A 16,580-nucleotide genomic window follows, 5' to 3' on the forward strand; every position below is an offset into this window, starting at 1 on the left:
GACAGGCAGCCCCCGCAGCCAAGAGCCAGGGGCTTCGTCTGCGTGGAGCCCAGAACCATGGGCTCCGTCTGGGTGGCCGTCTCTGAGGTGCCCGATGGCGGGGGCGCAGAACCCAAGGGAACCCTTGGGGTGCGGTGCGTGCCCATCCATGTTATGCCTCTGGTAGGCTGGCTACGGCTGGGACTAACTACTCTGGGCGGGTCGCAGGCAGGGTCTCGTGCCCTCCCGCGCCCTCTCCTGCGCGAACTCCGTGCTAACTCGAGCACCTGTTTACGCAGCCTGTTCATGCAGCTCTGGTCGTGTGGCTCCCTGGAGGGCTGGGCCAAGTAGGGGCCTGGGCGGGGGCTTGACCCGGCCCGGCTCAATGCAGCCGGCCTCCTCCCAGGGAGCGAGGAGTTAACCCCTTCCCACCACAAGCCCGCTTACCTCCGGCTGTGCTGGGGGTCGGCAGGGGGCTCTGCGGCTGCTGAGGGGTTGTCTGGGGGGCTTCGGGGGAGCGGGAGCGTATTAATTACTGATAATACCCTCAAATGTCATGTTCTTTACTTGTAAGGGATTAAATCCAGAGCTACTTATCTGGCCAAGAATATTTACCCATTTATAGAGTTGAGACCTAGAGACTAAAACTTAACCCAAGTATTCTGAATGCAACTCAGCTATGTGCATCTAAATAAGCAATTCTCAATCAGGAAGACAGAATGCCTTAGGCTGTCACAGGATCTTTTAAATGGTGCTGTGGGATGCTGTGCAATATTAGCACTTTTAGGTGTTCAAGGATTGATATAACATCACTCCAACCTTATTGTTCTGTAATATAGTAAAGGCTATATTATAGGCATCACTATAAAAAACATAAAACCAATTTTAATATAGGTTAAAGTTTACATGTACTCAGTTTGACAACAGGTGGTCACAAATCTAGGGTGACCAAATTCTCCTTTCAGTTATATGGCTGATCCAGATTTATGTCTGACTTCCTGTTCTATCAAAATACAACAGCTAAGATGATAAATTTATTAAATAATAGCAAGAGGTGTCAGTCTTTTACATACAATTTCCTATTTTACATGCCACATCTATGAGCATGACTTATCACCTGCATTTAAAAAAAAAAGTAACTCTATGGTGACATTGTAGCAGCAGTATGAACAACCTATATCTTTTTAGAATACAGCACTAATACATTAAGGCTTCAGCATTTTTATAATACCTGGGTTCTCTAGTACCTGTAACATACTAGTAAATCATGGATTATCTCCCCACCAGAGGCAAAGGTATATTCTTGTTTACACTATATTTTTAATGACACATACTGCAGAGGGTTCATTTGTATTGCTGTTTGAGAGTCCTAGTCTGTTGTGTAAGCCAAATATAGTTAATTACATTAAAAAAAAACCCCTCTCAATTGCTCTAGGCCCTTGTAACAATACTGCAGTAAATCAACTTGTCCTTTTGGAGAGTTGCTTCGAGGTGGCCTGCTGTATAATCATCTGTCAGAGTTCAGATCCCAGAAGTCACTGCAGAAGCTATGATAATTTATTCACATACTTGTTTTAACAGTTGCTTTAAACAAATTTAACTCAAAATTACAGTAGCTGCTCAGAGCTGTATGAAATATACAGCACATGGAATGAAGGCCCATAAAAGGGCAACTACTGCAGGACAAATACTTGAGATTTGGAGTGGACATTTCCTCATTAAATTTTCCCCTCTAAACATGTTCTCCACATATTTCTTTGCAGGCCTAAATACAGAGAAGCTACCACATATAAGCTCCAGATCATTCTATACTGTCCACACAAAAAGATAGTTTTACCCACCAAGCAGAGCTTCCTAATCCAAAATGTTTAAGGCAACAATAAGGAGCAGTTATTCTTTACTTGCCACTTCCCAGGTAAGTCAAGCTTCTCATTCTGTGGGCAATTCCATAAAAAGGGAGATCTTCTCATGGTCCACTCAACATCCTTGAAACTACCTTACTTCACTCTCAAAAACTTTAGGTCAGGTCTCAGCTCCATGGAGAACAGTTTGATAGTCCCTTTTCTAGACCCATCTACACATGCACTTTAATACACATTAAATGTGCATTAGTGTCACAAAAAAGTATGCTTTCACTAATGAGCATTAAAATGGGCGAATGTGCCTTTTTCTAGTACCTCACAATGGAGGTACTAAATTTAATGTGCATTACCAAAAGCGCATTAATCAACATGTAGATGAAACCTTGAGATAAAATATCTGATTAATCTCTTTTCAATGTTTCTGAAGAAGTACTTGGGCCTTCCCACCACATACTTTGGACTTGTTGCATCTAAGTAGGTGATTGCCAATGAAAACTCATGCCTCTCTGAACCAGTTAATCTTTAAGGTGCCATCCTGCCCTACCTTCTGTCTTTCTCTAGTATCTGTCTGAAACAACTTCAATATTAATAGACTGGAAGTCAATTTTCTTACCAGTAGGAAAGTGCAGTTCTGATGCAACCTGCCATTCAGAGCAGGGGAGAGGGGACATGGTAAAAAACTAATTACTTTTAAGATGGATCCTCATCAATTTATTAACAGGATTATCTGACATGGTTCCCTGAAACAGCAGACTGAAATTAATGACCAGGAAGTCATGGTAACGACTATGATTTCATATCTTAGAGACCAGTTCCTCTACTGACATGCATCTAACTTCATAATTAGAGTATATAGCTACTGTCACACACAGACAACTGATTTTACTAGTCAGTCTGAATTCAGGCATGGGTGGAAACAAGCTATGCACTCCTTTAACAAACAAAAAAAGAAAGTAAGAGATGAAACTTGATACCTGTTTGCCATTGTGGGTCACTGATGAAAGGATAGTTCGTAGTGTCTTGAATCCCATTGCAATATCAAGGAGATGAGCAGCAAAGAAAAAATTGTTGTAATGGCCTAGGACTGACATGGTCATGTACCAGGCTAGATAAAGGAAAGACTAGGGGGAAAAAAGCAAAGAGAATTACATTATCAAAATGAGAAATGAAATCCATAGTCTTTATGTCCAGCCTTTGTTTTCTCACAAAGCCAAAGAAAAATATTTTAATGCCACTCTATTGAGTTTACAGCTATGTAATACAGTTATGTTTGCTAAAAGCTTGTTGGGCATTAGTGAAAGGACATTTTTGTCAGAATATGGATGAAATAACAATGTTTCAACAAAGATGAAATGGGTCACAGGAAAAGATTCATTTTCATGTTTTTTTCATTTAAAATGTATAAAATTAGTTTTTAAACTACTGAAACCCTTATTTTCAACATTTAAACAAACTTATCTAAAATATTAAACAAAACATTTTGAGATTGTTGGCTTGAAATATAACAGTTGAGTAATGAGCTATATATAAAAAAATAATCACAAAACATTTGATATTGTGTGCCCTTGGATGTAATTCAGAACTGGAACTTTTTGATATTTTCAGATTTTTCAAAGGTTTGGAAAAGTATTTCCTTCTCAGCTCTTATGTTTGCATCTCTGTTTTTAAAGAAAACATACTGGGTTTCTAACAACTGAGGGGTAGTTAGCCATGTTAGTCTGAAATCAAGCAAAACACATGGTAGTTTTGCAGCATAAAAAATAAATTAGAAATATATAGCATATGCTTTCATGAGCCCAAACTCACAAAACCTTATGCTATACATATCTGATTTAGGCAGATGTTCCTGGGACCCAATCTACAATCACACAACTTAATTTTAAGTGGTGTGATCATAGATTGGGTCCCCGCTTGTACACGTGTTCACTGGTGACAGGAGCTCTGCCAGGAATGAAAGTTGGTGGGGACAGAGTAGTGGGTCCACAGCGTTTTCACAGGTCCACAGAGAGTGGGGAGGGTTCACCATCCAGGGGCACTAAAAAAAGCCAGTCAGAGTTGGAGTTGATGGTAGGAAAATCACAGCCCCAGTGTGCACTCTAAATATGTACATACAGTCAGTAAATCGGGCTACCCCATGCCCAGTCTAACTTAGTGCACCTCTCAGGTACACTAGGTTAGATCAGGCCAGGCATTTTTTTCCTGATCTAACCTCCCCAAATGTACGTACAGTTCAGCACTTAGATTAACCTAATCCTACTTTGGTCCATCTAAGTTTAGAGTCTGTACATACCTTTAGTTGTTCTATAACATGCCAATCTAGCTTGCCTTCTTAAAACAAATGGACATTTATAAAAGGAGTATTATGGGTTTATTGTTATTCTGTTTGCTGCTATCATAGATGTTAATGGCATCAATAAGTATTTCCAACTCCAGAGTCCAACTGTTGCATCATAGTGTTTTATATTGGCAAAAGAGGGTCTTATAACTTTACTCAAGAGTCAAGCAAGAGAAACAAATAGAATGTAGGGGGAGAAATATCTATCTTCATAATGATAAAAGAGGTAAGGAAAAAAGATGAGATATATAGAAGTTCATGGATGTGTACCAGGGCCTGTTCATCCCAGGGGAAGGTCTTACAACTGCCCTAGTGTACAGTCCATCTCATAACATACAAACCATCACCTGCTGTTTTTATAATACTTATCTCCTTCCAGTTGTGAAGAGTAACCTTCCAACCCTCTTTTCTACCTCTTTAGACCTTGATTTCTAATGGCCTTCAGCATCTGTTTAACCTGGGCTTCCCACACACCATTTTGCAGGGATGAAACTGGGCCCAAATCCTTAAAGTCCAGCTTAGCTTATGACTTGGTGAAATATTAAGGTCAGATATATTTAAAAAGCTATTTTTTTTATAAACACAGATGAACAGTAAATAAACTCCATTCTGTGCCAAATCCTACTTCCAGTTACATTGGTATAAAAAATACAATCATCTATGCTCATGTGCAATAAAATTAGTTTTACATCAGCTATGCTCATTTGCAATTGTTCTAAGCTTCAGATATAGGATTGTTATTTTACGTGTGACTCAAGTTAATATAAACACCAATATACTGCAGTACATATATTCTTTTCTTGTTTTCCCAAAACTGATTGTTGAAATTTTCTGTGCACAGCTGAAGTCCACAAGAAAGCAACCCAGAGAATGACCCCAAAAGAACTAATTGAAATTTACTGAAGTAAAGAGAGTTTCTATAATAGTTTCTATGTAATTTAAAAGAATTTACAGATACAAATTAAAATAGGGTAGTTAGACTTAGAGTAATAAATTGCAGGTTACCAATAGTATAAAAAGTCATAAACTCTCATTATTTTTTTACAAACTCCTCATGATTAGAAGACTGCTTGCTACTTTATAGTACAAATACTGAAAGTAACTCACATTGTCAGTGAAAACAACTCCCAATTTCCACATCTGATACTTCACGTCAATGGAATTTAGCCTGGAAAAAAAAGTGTATGTGTATAGACAGACAAATAGAGTTGAAGGGATGGGAGGGAGGAAAGGGGGAGAGAGACAGACAGACAAAATACAATAAAGACATGATATAGTAATTGTTCTACAGCAAAACCATTATCCTGTATATGCTGCAGTTGACCTATTTTACTATAGATAAAACAATATCAGAGCATGCTTGCAATTTATGCTATTATTGTAGGATGCTCCATCTGAAACATGAGTAGGAAAATATTTAGCAAACAAACCTCATGGGGCTGTATCATACTGAAATCAGGAATGTGTATTCTTGAAAATGAAAATGGCATAAAGATATAAAAATGAAGGTGGGAACTAGTAAAAGAAAGAGGATGGGAGGGTTCTTTCACAGAAGAGAAATAATTGAGCACATTTAACAAGGAAAACAAATGATCCCCAATTACTGTGGACTAATTTGTGCCCTTTGGGCACATTATGAAGCTCTACTGAAGCCAGGGAAGCAGCAAAGAAAAATCTATCTGAGAATTACAGCGTGCCTCCTGGGGCTCCCTAAGTACAAAAAATGCTACACACCTCTTTATGGGTGCCATCTGTAAACCCTCTATGAGGCCATCCCTTTCTTCCTATCAGTACAAATTAATACATGAGTAGCTTTTCCAGTATCTCTCCAGCTGCCCCGCCACCCCAGAGCCATTACCTCACTGAGCATCTGGTGCCATAAGAAGGAGTAATGATGCAACAATCTCTAAATTCCTTTGAGCACAAGGTTTATAGTTCTGTCTGGCCAGTTTTAGGCTGCACAAAAGCATAGCAAGTTCCTTACCACCTTTCTTCAAAAGTGCACATTCAAGTGAAGAGCAGTCAGAATCTAACCTGTACATGTAGGCTGTATTCCTTTCCCCTCCTGTTTAGTTTTTGTGATGGTGGAGACTGTGCACAATGGGCAGGAATTCTGGGAACCTTGCCCAACCCTGAGGGGGCCGGGCAGAAAGCCCAGGGAGAGGGGGAATACTTACCTGGAAGGCAGGGAGAGCTGGGACCATGGCAATGCATGGCACTGCTGTGCCAGTTTTTGAGTACGCTGTCAATCAAACTAGGCAGTGCATGGCTGATGATGTCAGCCACCGGCACCACCAGGGAAAATTTAGAAGGCACTAGCAATGCTGAAGAGAGGGGGCAGGCAGTTGCCACTGGGCAAGAGGCTGGGGCAGAAGGTGTCTCAAGATGCTGAGGCAGTAGGACACTCAAGTGGCAAGGGCCCATTGAAGAAGAGCAGGAAAGCCTCAGCACACTGGTGTGGGGATTCCGGCTCAGCCCCACTCAGGGGCTCAACCCACTCAAGAGGAGAAAGATATAGAATAGAAAAGTCAAAAGGGGTCATCTAAGCAATTTATAGCTAGTCCTTCCCTAATGGAGGCTTTCTCCTTTATTTGCTTTAATTATAATTTTGAGGGGCATACTGGGCCAGTGTCCTGGGGGTCCCTTTAGCCAGGAGCTCCGAGCATAGCACCCAGGGAGCGAGGGCAAGACGAGTGGCCATAAGGGCACTGTGTAAACTTTACTGAGTCTGGCAGCTACCCACTGATGCATCAGATGACTGGACATAAGGTAATGGCAGCGGAGTGAATCTGAAAGGCTGAAGGTACTGCAAGAGATCATAAAGCATCGCCACCATCAGTTAGCATGTGGACAGGATGTAGGGGAGGCAGAGCCCCAAGTTCAGCTGCATTTAGACTGTGAATACCCCTAGTGGGGGATACATTGTTACACCACTGAACCCTTCCTTAAAGATTTTGATAACATTAAGGCATGGCAGGAGAGTTGGGAGAGAGGACCTGGTTAGGGTGCTCTCGAGCTCAGCTGATGATGATGGGTATAAGTAAGAGAACAAGTAAGAGAGTCTTCTAAGGATCTTAATAGTGAGTCCATAGGTGGCTCCATAGCCCAATTCTAGATCCACATGTCTTGTTGCAGTGAAGACAGATGTTTCCAGGAGAGATGGGCACTGTGTCACTGCGTTGGATGTTCTGATGTTCTTTTTGCCTGTTCCTCTTTTCCTCTTCTGCCTGTTAATAACCTGTTTCAAAGTATTGACATCCTTCCCAAAAAGTCATCTTCTATTTTGGTAAGTCCTAAACAAGGGTCTCCCCAGTGTTGATATCAATATTACACCTCTTAATGTTTGCCTTCAGGGTGTCTTTGAAATGCTTTTTTTGCCTTCCGCTACTTTGCTGACCTTCTTTCAGCTATGAGAAAAAGACTCTCTTTGGAAGGCAGGAGTCAGGCATGCAAACAACATAACCTGTCCAACAACGTTAGTTTTGGATGATCCTGGCCTCAGTGCTGTTGGAATTTGCTTCGGCCAAGATGCTGATGTTTGTGCATCTATCCTCCCAGCTAATCCAAAGGATCTTGCGAAGGCACCATTGGTGGTACTTTGTATGTGGCACCACTTCTGTATATGGTCCAAGTTTCTGAGCCATACAGCAGAGTTGGAATGACAATGGCTTGATAAACCAAGAATTTCATTTCAGCAAGGATGTCATGATTTAAGAAGACTCTCTTACTCAGACGTCCAAAGGCTGCACTTGCACATTCCAAGAGGTGTTGTATTTCTGGTTCAATGTCTGCTTTTGCTGAAAGATGGCTTCCAGGAGAGGAGAAATGATCCACATTCTCCAGCAATTCTCCATTGATTTGAGCGGAGGTGGGGTTTGTTTCTCCATTTGAAGTAGGTTGGTAAAGGACTTGCATGTTCTTGATGTTTAGAGTTAGGCCAAGACTCTCGTAGACTTCTGAGAATACATTACAAATGGTTTGGAGGTCCTATTCAAATTGAGCCAAGACAGCATTGTCATCTGCATACTGGAGCTCCATTATAGATGTTGTCGTGGTCTTCATTTTGGATTTGAGTCTGTTTGAGGTTGAAGATTCTTCAGTCCATCCTATACACAATTTCAATTGCAGGTGGGAGCTTTCTGTCAACAAGGTGTATTATGGTGGAGATGAAGATGGGAAACAAAGTTGGAGCGATGATGCAACCTTGATTCACTCCAGTTTTCACCCCAAATGGCTCTGTTTGACTCTTGTTACTGAGAACCCTGGCTGACATGTTGTTGTGGAGAAGGCTCAGAACACTGATGAACTTATTTGGGCGGCCAATTTTGAACAAGTTTTTCCATAGCGCTTCATGGTTTACAGAATTGAAGGCTTTAGGGAAGTCAATGAAGGCCAAACAGACAGGTTCATTTTGCTCATGACACTTCTCCTAGATTTGAAATGCTGTAAAGATCATGTCCACCATTCCTTAAGATGGTCTGAAGCTATTTTGAGATTCTGGAAGGATTTCTTCTGTGTTTGGGAGAAGGTGGTTAGCAAGGTACAGGCAATAACTACCCCAGCAGTAGCCAACAATGAGATGCCTCGGTAGTTACTGCAGTCAGCTCTGCCCCACTTCCTGAAGATAGTAACAAACATGACATCCCTTAAGTTGCCTGGGATTTCTACCCTTGTTCCAGATTTCAAGAATGAGGACATGAAGCTGCCTCGTAAATTGTTCTCCTCCTCCTTTGAAAACCTCTCTGGGTATTCCATTAACACCAGCTTCTTTGTTATTCTTCATTTTCCACTCCCAACCTGTACCACAGTAGGTGGCAAACTGAAGTCTTCTCTAATTGCTTTTTGCAAAAAGTTATTGATCTTATCTTCATTTACAGTTGAATCATGATTCAGAAGGTCCTAGAAATGTTCTTTTCAGCGAGCATTGATGGATTCACTGTCTTTCAGGAGTGTTGTTCTATCCTTTGATTTTAGAGGATTAAGGCCTTGAGTGCCAGGGCTGTACACAGCTTTGGTAGCACTGAAGGAGCCATGAGTGTCACAGATGTCAGCAAAATGTTGGATTTGTTTTGATTTCTGAATCTACCACTCATGCTTCAGTTCTCAAATTCTCCTCTGCATCTCTGATTTTAATTATTGGTGTGAATTTTCCTTGATGGCAGAGTTGATGTCATTCCACCAGGCACACAAAGCTTCCCATTTCCTGTTGATGAGACCTTGAACTTTAGTGTCATTTTTGTCAAACCAGTCATGATGTTTTCTGGTCTTGTATCATATGATATTTTCACAGGATGAGAGAATCGCTATCTTGAGTCCCGTCCAGTGCTCCTTGACTCCTTCTGGGTGTTCTGTTGATAGTGTCTCATTCAGGAGTTGCTGGAATTCTTTCTGCTTGAGTGGGTCCTTCAAGTACTCAATGTTTATCCTGTGCCTGATCTGCTTCCTTTGCATTCTTCATTTAGGAGCAATCCTAATGGACATGCAGGTACAGATGAAGCAGTGGTCAGTCCAACAGTCATCAGTGCTAGTCATGGCTCTCGTAAATCAGGACATCCTGATTTCCGGGATGAATATGAGTTGCCAATGCGACAAAGCAATAGGCAGAGCCAATCGCACCCTGTCATGCATCAACAGGGGCATCACTATCAGGTCCAGGGAGGTCTTGCTCCCCCGCTATGCAGCACTGGTCAGGCCGCAGCTGGAGTACTGTGTCCAGTTCTGGGCGCCGCACTTCAAGAAGGATGTGGAGAACCTAGAGAGGGTCCAGAGGAGGGCCACTTGTATGGTAGAGGGCCTCCGTGGCCACTCCTATGAGAAAAGGCTGAGGGACCTGAATCTCTTCAGTCTCGAGAAGAGGAGACTGAGGGGGGAATCTTGTGACTGCCTACAACCTTATCAGGGGCCACTAGCAGGGACTTGGGGAAAGTCTGTTCACCAGGGCCCCCCTTGGAGTCACCAAGAACAATGGCCACAAGCTGAGGGAGGATAGGTTTAGGTTAGATATTAGGAAGAACTACTTCACTGTAAGGGTGGCTAGAGCCTGGAATAGGCTTCCCAAAGAGGTGGTGCTCTCACCTTCCCTGGAGATCTTCAAGAGGAGTCTGGATAGGCACCTGGCTAGGGTCTTATGACCCCTCCCACCCCCAGGGCTCCTCCCTGCCCATGGCAGGGGGTCAGACTAGATGATCTGTCTAGGTCCCTTCTGACTCATAGAATCATAAAATCAATGATCCTGGTGATTGTGAGCCTGAACAATCATGTAGTTGATCAAATGCCAGTGTTTCAATCCTGGGTGTTTCCAGAACATGTTGAATTTGTTCCTTTGATGGAACAGGGTATTTGTGATGACAAGTCCATGTTTTGTGCATTTCATCAGGAGGAGAAGGGCCCTGCTAGCATTTGAATTCCCAATGCCTTCTTTTCCAATAGTACCATTCCAAAGTTTTGAGTCTCTTCCCAATCTGACACTAAAATCTCCAAGAAGGATGATTTTATCTTCCCTTGGGAAATTTGAGAGGATAGTGTCAAGCTGTGAGTAGAAGTTCTCCTTCATGATCTCATTGGCATCAAGAGTTGGGGCATATGCACTCACAATTGTCACTTTTGGTTTTTAGCAAGTTTTAGATGGAGAGTCATGAGGTGTCCATCAATGCCAATTGGGAGTTCTGAGAGTCGGTTCACAAGTTCATTTTTGATGGCAAAACCAACTCCACGTGCCCATGAATCTTCTTTAGTTCTCCCTCTCCAGAAGAAGGTGTATCCTCCACCTTCTTCTTTCAGATGTCCTTCTCCAGCATGTCAAGTTTCAGATAGGGTAGCAATGTCAATGCTGAAATTCGTAAGTTCACAAGAGACGACTGCTGTCCTTCACTTGGGGCAATCGCTATTTGCGTAGTACATTAATGTTCGTACATTCCAGGTTCCGAAAATCATTTCTGTTTCTTTGTGACTGCATAGAGGTGATCCAGCCAGGAGCTGATTGAGACAAACTATGTTTGGGGCACCTTTTCTAGCCCCCTCCCCATGTGGGGTAAGCAGAGTGGATCCTAAATAGGACTACTCAATTGTGGGTGCAACTGCTGAACTGCTCTTACTGCCTCTGTCCTCAAACAAGACGACTGAAGCAAACACCTACCACCTACATGCTGGTTCATGACTAGGAACTTCCAGATCTCATAGTTCAGTTCCCGTCACCATTTGCCAATTGCCGTAGGACTTTCCTGTTGTGCAGAGGAGATGTATAGTTCCTATAAGGAAGATGCCTATGCATGACTTCTTTTAGCATGAGGACGTTGTTGCATGCCAACAAATGCACGGTCCTTGACAGATAGGGATCTAAGTCCAATGACATGGAATCCAAGACAATCGGAGATCCTTGATCTGCTGCAGCCTTCATCCATGCTTCACAGATGCTGAAAAGGGAGTTCCACTTTTCTTCCACCTGGTCTGCCATTGAGGTTTTCTTGGATCACCTTTAATCAGGAAACCCCACCCTCGACCTTGCCACCATGGGTAACCTTACCAGGAATATAAAGCTCCCGATGGCATTGCTCTCAGGATCATTGGAACATGCAAGCCTCTCCACCACTACAAGGTGGTAATCTGCAGAAAAAAAATAAAGGAAAAAAGGAAGAAACAAAACTGTCAAGTCACTGCTCAACAGGTAGCTGAGCTTGGATACCTGCTGAGTGGTTATGTGACAGTTGTGTTTCTTCTTTTTCCTTTTTTTCATTCTTTATCCTTTTAAGACACAGGGCAAGAACTGTGTCTTCTGTGTATGTAGAACTCCTAGCCAACCTTGGATGCTACTGTGGTTTTAGCAGTAATGACCCTGTTAACACAGTAAGTGAAATGTTTTAAAAACAGACACCCAAACAAAGAAAAGTTAATTCAGAAATTTATGTCCATCAGTATTTTGCTAAAAACTATTTCCCTCAAATATTCTGGTTAGCATTTTATTGGCAATAAAAATGACTCGATAATTCTCTGAAGAACTTATTCCCTTGTTATAATAATACCTTGTTGCTGACCTTCCTTCACCAGCCCTCACCCTAACACCTTTTTTCAATTGGCTAGATGGAGAGTATCTGTACATGATATTTTCCACACTTTTTTCTCTCCTCTCTCCTCCTAAAGTTCCTCCAGATTTCTTACTCAAACAGACCCTTTTTCTCCATCAATTCTGTAAAAATATCCCAAGACTTGAAGCTACATTTTTTTTGCTTCTATAAATATACTTTTTTCTTTCTGGTAAAAGGGATCATGGAATTTGTTGAACAGACAAGATGTGTATCTGCATCACCATGGCATCTTGTTTATAGGCTGTGTATTTTTCCTTTAGTTTTTAGACATTTGTTTGCTTTGTTTAAACATTAACCACTTAAAGAACATTTTGCCATCAAATTATTTGAGCTCCTGCAGGAATTATATTAAATTGCCACATTTATCCACATACTATGCATGACTTTTCCCCCCAAAAATAGCTTCCCAAATTTGGGGTGCATTTTTAAGCAGAGAATTTGGGGTGTATTTCTTAAGCAGAGATTTCCCTGCCCTAAATAGACACATCCCACTTTGAGTTCTGCTCCCCCTGGAAGCAGCAGTGGTATTTCTATGCAGGAAGCTGAGGGAGTTAATTAATTAATGTTAATGGTTAATGGTTCACTGTTCTTCATTCTGTGGGAATTAACAATCATGTCTCCTTTTTAATGGTCCTGAAGTTCCACTAATCAAGCTAACCTTTCTTTGGGTGATTTTGCTATCTGCTAGTTATTCTTTGTCTCCCTTCTCCTATTTCACCTCCTTGGAAACTCTTTTAGTTCTTTCTAAATTGTAGATCTACTCATGTAGACCACCCTTCAGGAGCATCTAGGGTTAGTCAGGAAGCTGAGTGAAGATTAGACTGCCCCTGCTCTTTCCAGCAGCACCTCTGGAAAAGGTTTTTTTTTCTTTAATTATGCCAAAAACAAAGGTCTTATTTGGTGTGTGGCATGCAAGAAAATACAGTATTATTTATACAGCCAAACAGGCCAACCACCTCTGCTCAAAGTAGCTTGTAACCTATCGCAGCTCTATTCCTTTTCTTCTAAACAACGTTGATCTTTAAAAATGGTCTACACCAGCGTTAGGCAACCTTTTCTTGCTATGGGCCAGAGTGATTGTAGTCAAAGACATGCGGGCACGCACTTTGACCCCATTGCTGCTACTACTGCTTGTCCCTGTGGTAGCATGGGGAGAGTGACTACAGCTGAAGCCCCTGCTACTAAATGCCACTGGAACCCCAAACCCATGGGCTTCACCCAATGGTTCCATAGCTTGGATCTGGCCTGTGTGCCATAGGTTGCTGATCCCTGGCTAAGACAGCAAAGCAAATCACATATCATCACAACACTGGTTTTCTATGTGTCTACTACTCTTATTATATTATTTCCATGTGTTTCTATTATTTCTTTGTGTCTGTATTCTATAGGCATTATACACATGTTCCAGGGGGGTGGAGGACGCTTAAGTCAGAGTGGCTCTATGAGCTCTAACTAAAGTGCCTTTAGTGTCTCCTGTATCAGCATCCCCGTGCTTGAAATTGGCAGCAGGGTTGCTTTTAACTAAAGCTCATTTGACATGTTTTAGTTAAAGTGCCCCCACTGCCATTTTTAAGTATGGGGATGCTGATGCACACAATACTACAGTCTGCTGGAGTACAGTAATTACCATCCTCCAGCAGACTTGATTAATCAAGCCTGCTCTGATGCACTGTAATTACAGAACATTGGAGCAGCCTCATTTCTCATGGATAGGTGCCCAAAGGCGTCTATTCCTACATACTCTTATTCTCAACAAATAGTGTGCCCTGCTACACCATTCCCTTTGCTCCTTTTCTTGGAATGACTCATGTAATAAGAAACTGCATCCTGTAACTGAGAGAAACATGGCTGTTACTACTCTGTATTAAAAAAAAGAGAAGTTTAAATGAACAGAAACTAACTGTAAACTCTATTTTTAAGAGAATTCCACCTGACTTTTTTATTTTGTATGAACTGTGAACAGGTTGGACATCAGTACAACAAAATTTTTGGAGGCAATGTTGCAAAGGTTAAAAAATGAGACTGGACCACATATTACTAGAGGTATGATGATTCTGTCAGTAATTGTTCCTGAGTCAACAGTGATTAAGATTCATTTATTCCATCCAGAGCAAACATCATTGCAGAGACTTAAGCCTGAAGTTTTAACTGAGCTATCCCCCCGGTGACTCAGAACATGTTCAGCATGTGACATTTACTGCCTGATTAGGATTATGGTGATGATATTTATATAACACAGAAATTACACCAGAGAGAAAAAAATGTGCAGCCTTTATATAACAAGCTTCCAGGTTTGTTCTGAATTTAAAGGGTTAGGAAAAACAATAGAGAATGGCTTCTCATTCAAATATCACTCAGCTACATTGTCAGGAAGTAAAATGAGATAAAACCCTACCAAAATTGCTTTACTAGATCTTACTAAGAGTGGAAAATATTTTGATTTATGGTGACATCTCCCCTCCACCTTTAATCTTCCGTTTTCACTTATATTGCTAAATGTGTTCTTACTAGTTTATTCTGCTAGTTCATTATTATGTTTGTCTTATAATACTGAACACTAGTGACTATGGAAAGATCCCATGGCTGCAGGTAGATGGGTGCCACAGTCCCTAGTTACTCTGCAAAGGTTCAACAGAAGAAAAATTCACATATATTAAATTACTCTGTTGTTTTCTATAATCTATTTCACTTTCTCCCCTCTTCTTTTGCATTGCACGCATTATTGATTCATTAACTCATGTGTCTATGAACCAGTTAGTCTCTAAGGCAGGGATGGGCAAAACGCAGCCCAGAGGCCAGATGCAGCCTGCCGGGCCATTCTATCCAGCCTGCGGGGCCCCTAAAAAATTTAGAAAATTAATATTAATGTGCCCTGAGCTGCCCATCATGTGGCCCTTGATGGCTTGCTGAAACTCAGTAAGCGGCCCTCTGCCCAAAATAATTGCCCAGCCCTGTTCCAAGGTGTCACCCTGCCACCTGCCTGACTTAAGACTAACTTGACTAATATAAACTCATAGCTAAAACGGTGATCCATTATCTCAGTATGTCATGTCTCAACATTCCTTTCTCTAGCCTTAACAAATGCAATTTTGTCCTACTGATGTCTATACAGAAAGTAGCTGTTAAAATTTATTTTCCTAGTCCACTGCTTTTAACACAACATCTTTTTCTATACATCCATCCACTGTTGCATCAGGCACAAACTGGCTGTCTTTACTTTTAATCCTTCACAGCCTGACCCACTTCTAACTTTCATTCAGTAGAAAGAGATTGATTCCCACCTCTGATCAGTCCATGATGTCAGCATCTACTCCCCAACTGCTAGATTTTCAAATATGTACTTGTGTGTTTTCCTCCATGCCTTTCCTAATAACTATGAAGAGCTTCCCATAACTTTCTCAAAGCTATATCATTATTCACCATTAAATCTCTCCTAAGAACTCTTCTTTTCTGTGATATCCACACAAGCCTTAACAACAGTAAGGTTGTTCATATACAATAGCTATTGCCTATCAGGCTGATCAACATTGTCTCACTGCTTCTTAGTGTTTCCCTGTCTGTATCAATCAGTTGCCTCTTGTCTTAGACCAAAATCTCTTTGGAACAGGAGCTGTCTGTTGTTCTGTGTCTGCACAATGCTTAGTACAATGGAACCTTACCTTGTAAGTAAGGGTCCATCAGTGCTATGATAGTACAAACAATAAGATTAAGGAAGATATTCTTGTAGAGTACCGACTGCTTCCATACTGCAGAGAGTAGAAGCCACATTTTCTTGACCAGTCAAAATTAAAAGATGCAGTTCATTTGAAATCTGTTCCTTAGAAAGTTAAAATAAAAGCTGTATGGAGTCAATATTATGTTCAGAAGTGTACATTTTGAATAGAACAATACTATCTCGCTCAGTTTCTGGTCCACAAACTGCAGGGTGACAGAGATATCACCATCCTAAATTGCATTCCTAACATGAGAAAGGGGACACAAGGATAAAGAACCCTTGCTCTCAAGACACTGTATTGTAAGGATAGAACTCATTTTCACTCCCTGAAAAATATAAAATAATACACTGAAACCATCACCATGGATAATGGTGAAAACTTGGTTAAAAAGTAAATTATCACAAAGGGGTAAATATGGTACAGAAGGCCATCGTATCCAATACTATAATTTAATAGTTTCATAGTTTCTGGGTCGGAAGGGTAGATCATCTAGTCGAAAGAGTAGTGGGGTCAAACGACCCCAGCAAGGTGTTCATCTAACCTCCTCTTAAAAACCCTCAGGGTAGGAGCCTTCACCACTTCTCTTGGAAGTTGGTTCCAGACCCTA

At 41.4% G+C, this 16,580-nt stretch overlaps 1 protein-coding gene across 1 annotated transcript in view; it reads right to left on the minus strand.

The window, feature by feature from the left end:
- The window catches only part of RYR2 (ryanodine receptor 2), an 810,210-nt gene that overhangs the window by 19,785 nt on the left and 773,845 nt on the right, over nucleotides 1-16,580 (minus strand). The window contains exons 98-99 of the mRNA XM_019549810.1: nucleotides 5,284-5,344; nucleotides 2,816-2,962 (exon numbers count right to left, since the gene is read on the minus strand). Of these exons, the coding sequence (XP_019405355.1) occupies nucleotides 2,816-2,962; nucleotides 5,284-5,344 (208 nt within the window). The remainder of the gene's footprint in view (nucleotides 1-2,815; nucleotides 2,963-5,283; nucleotides 5,345-16,580) is intronic.

Source organism: Crocodylus porosus, unplaced genomic scaffold, assembly GCF_001723895.1.
Source record: "Crocodylus porosus isolate Cpor-Errol unplaced genomic scaffold, CroPor_comp1, whole genome shotgun sequence".
Classification (NCBI taxonomy): domain Eukaryota; kingdom Metazoa; phylum Chordata; order Crocodylia; family Crocodylidae; genus Crocodylus; species Crocodylus porosus.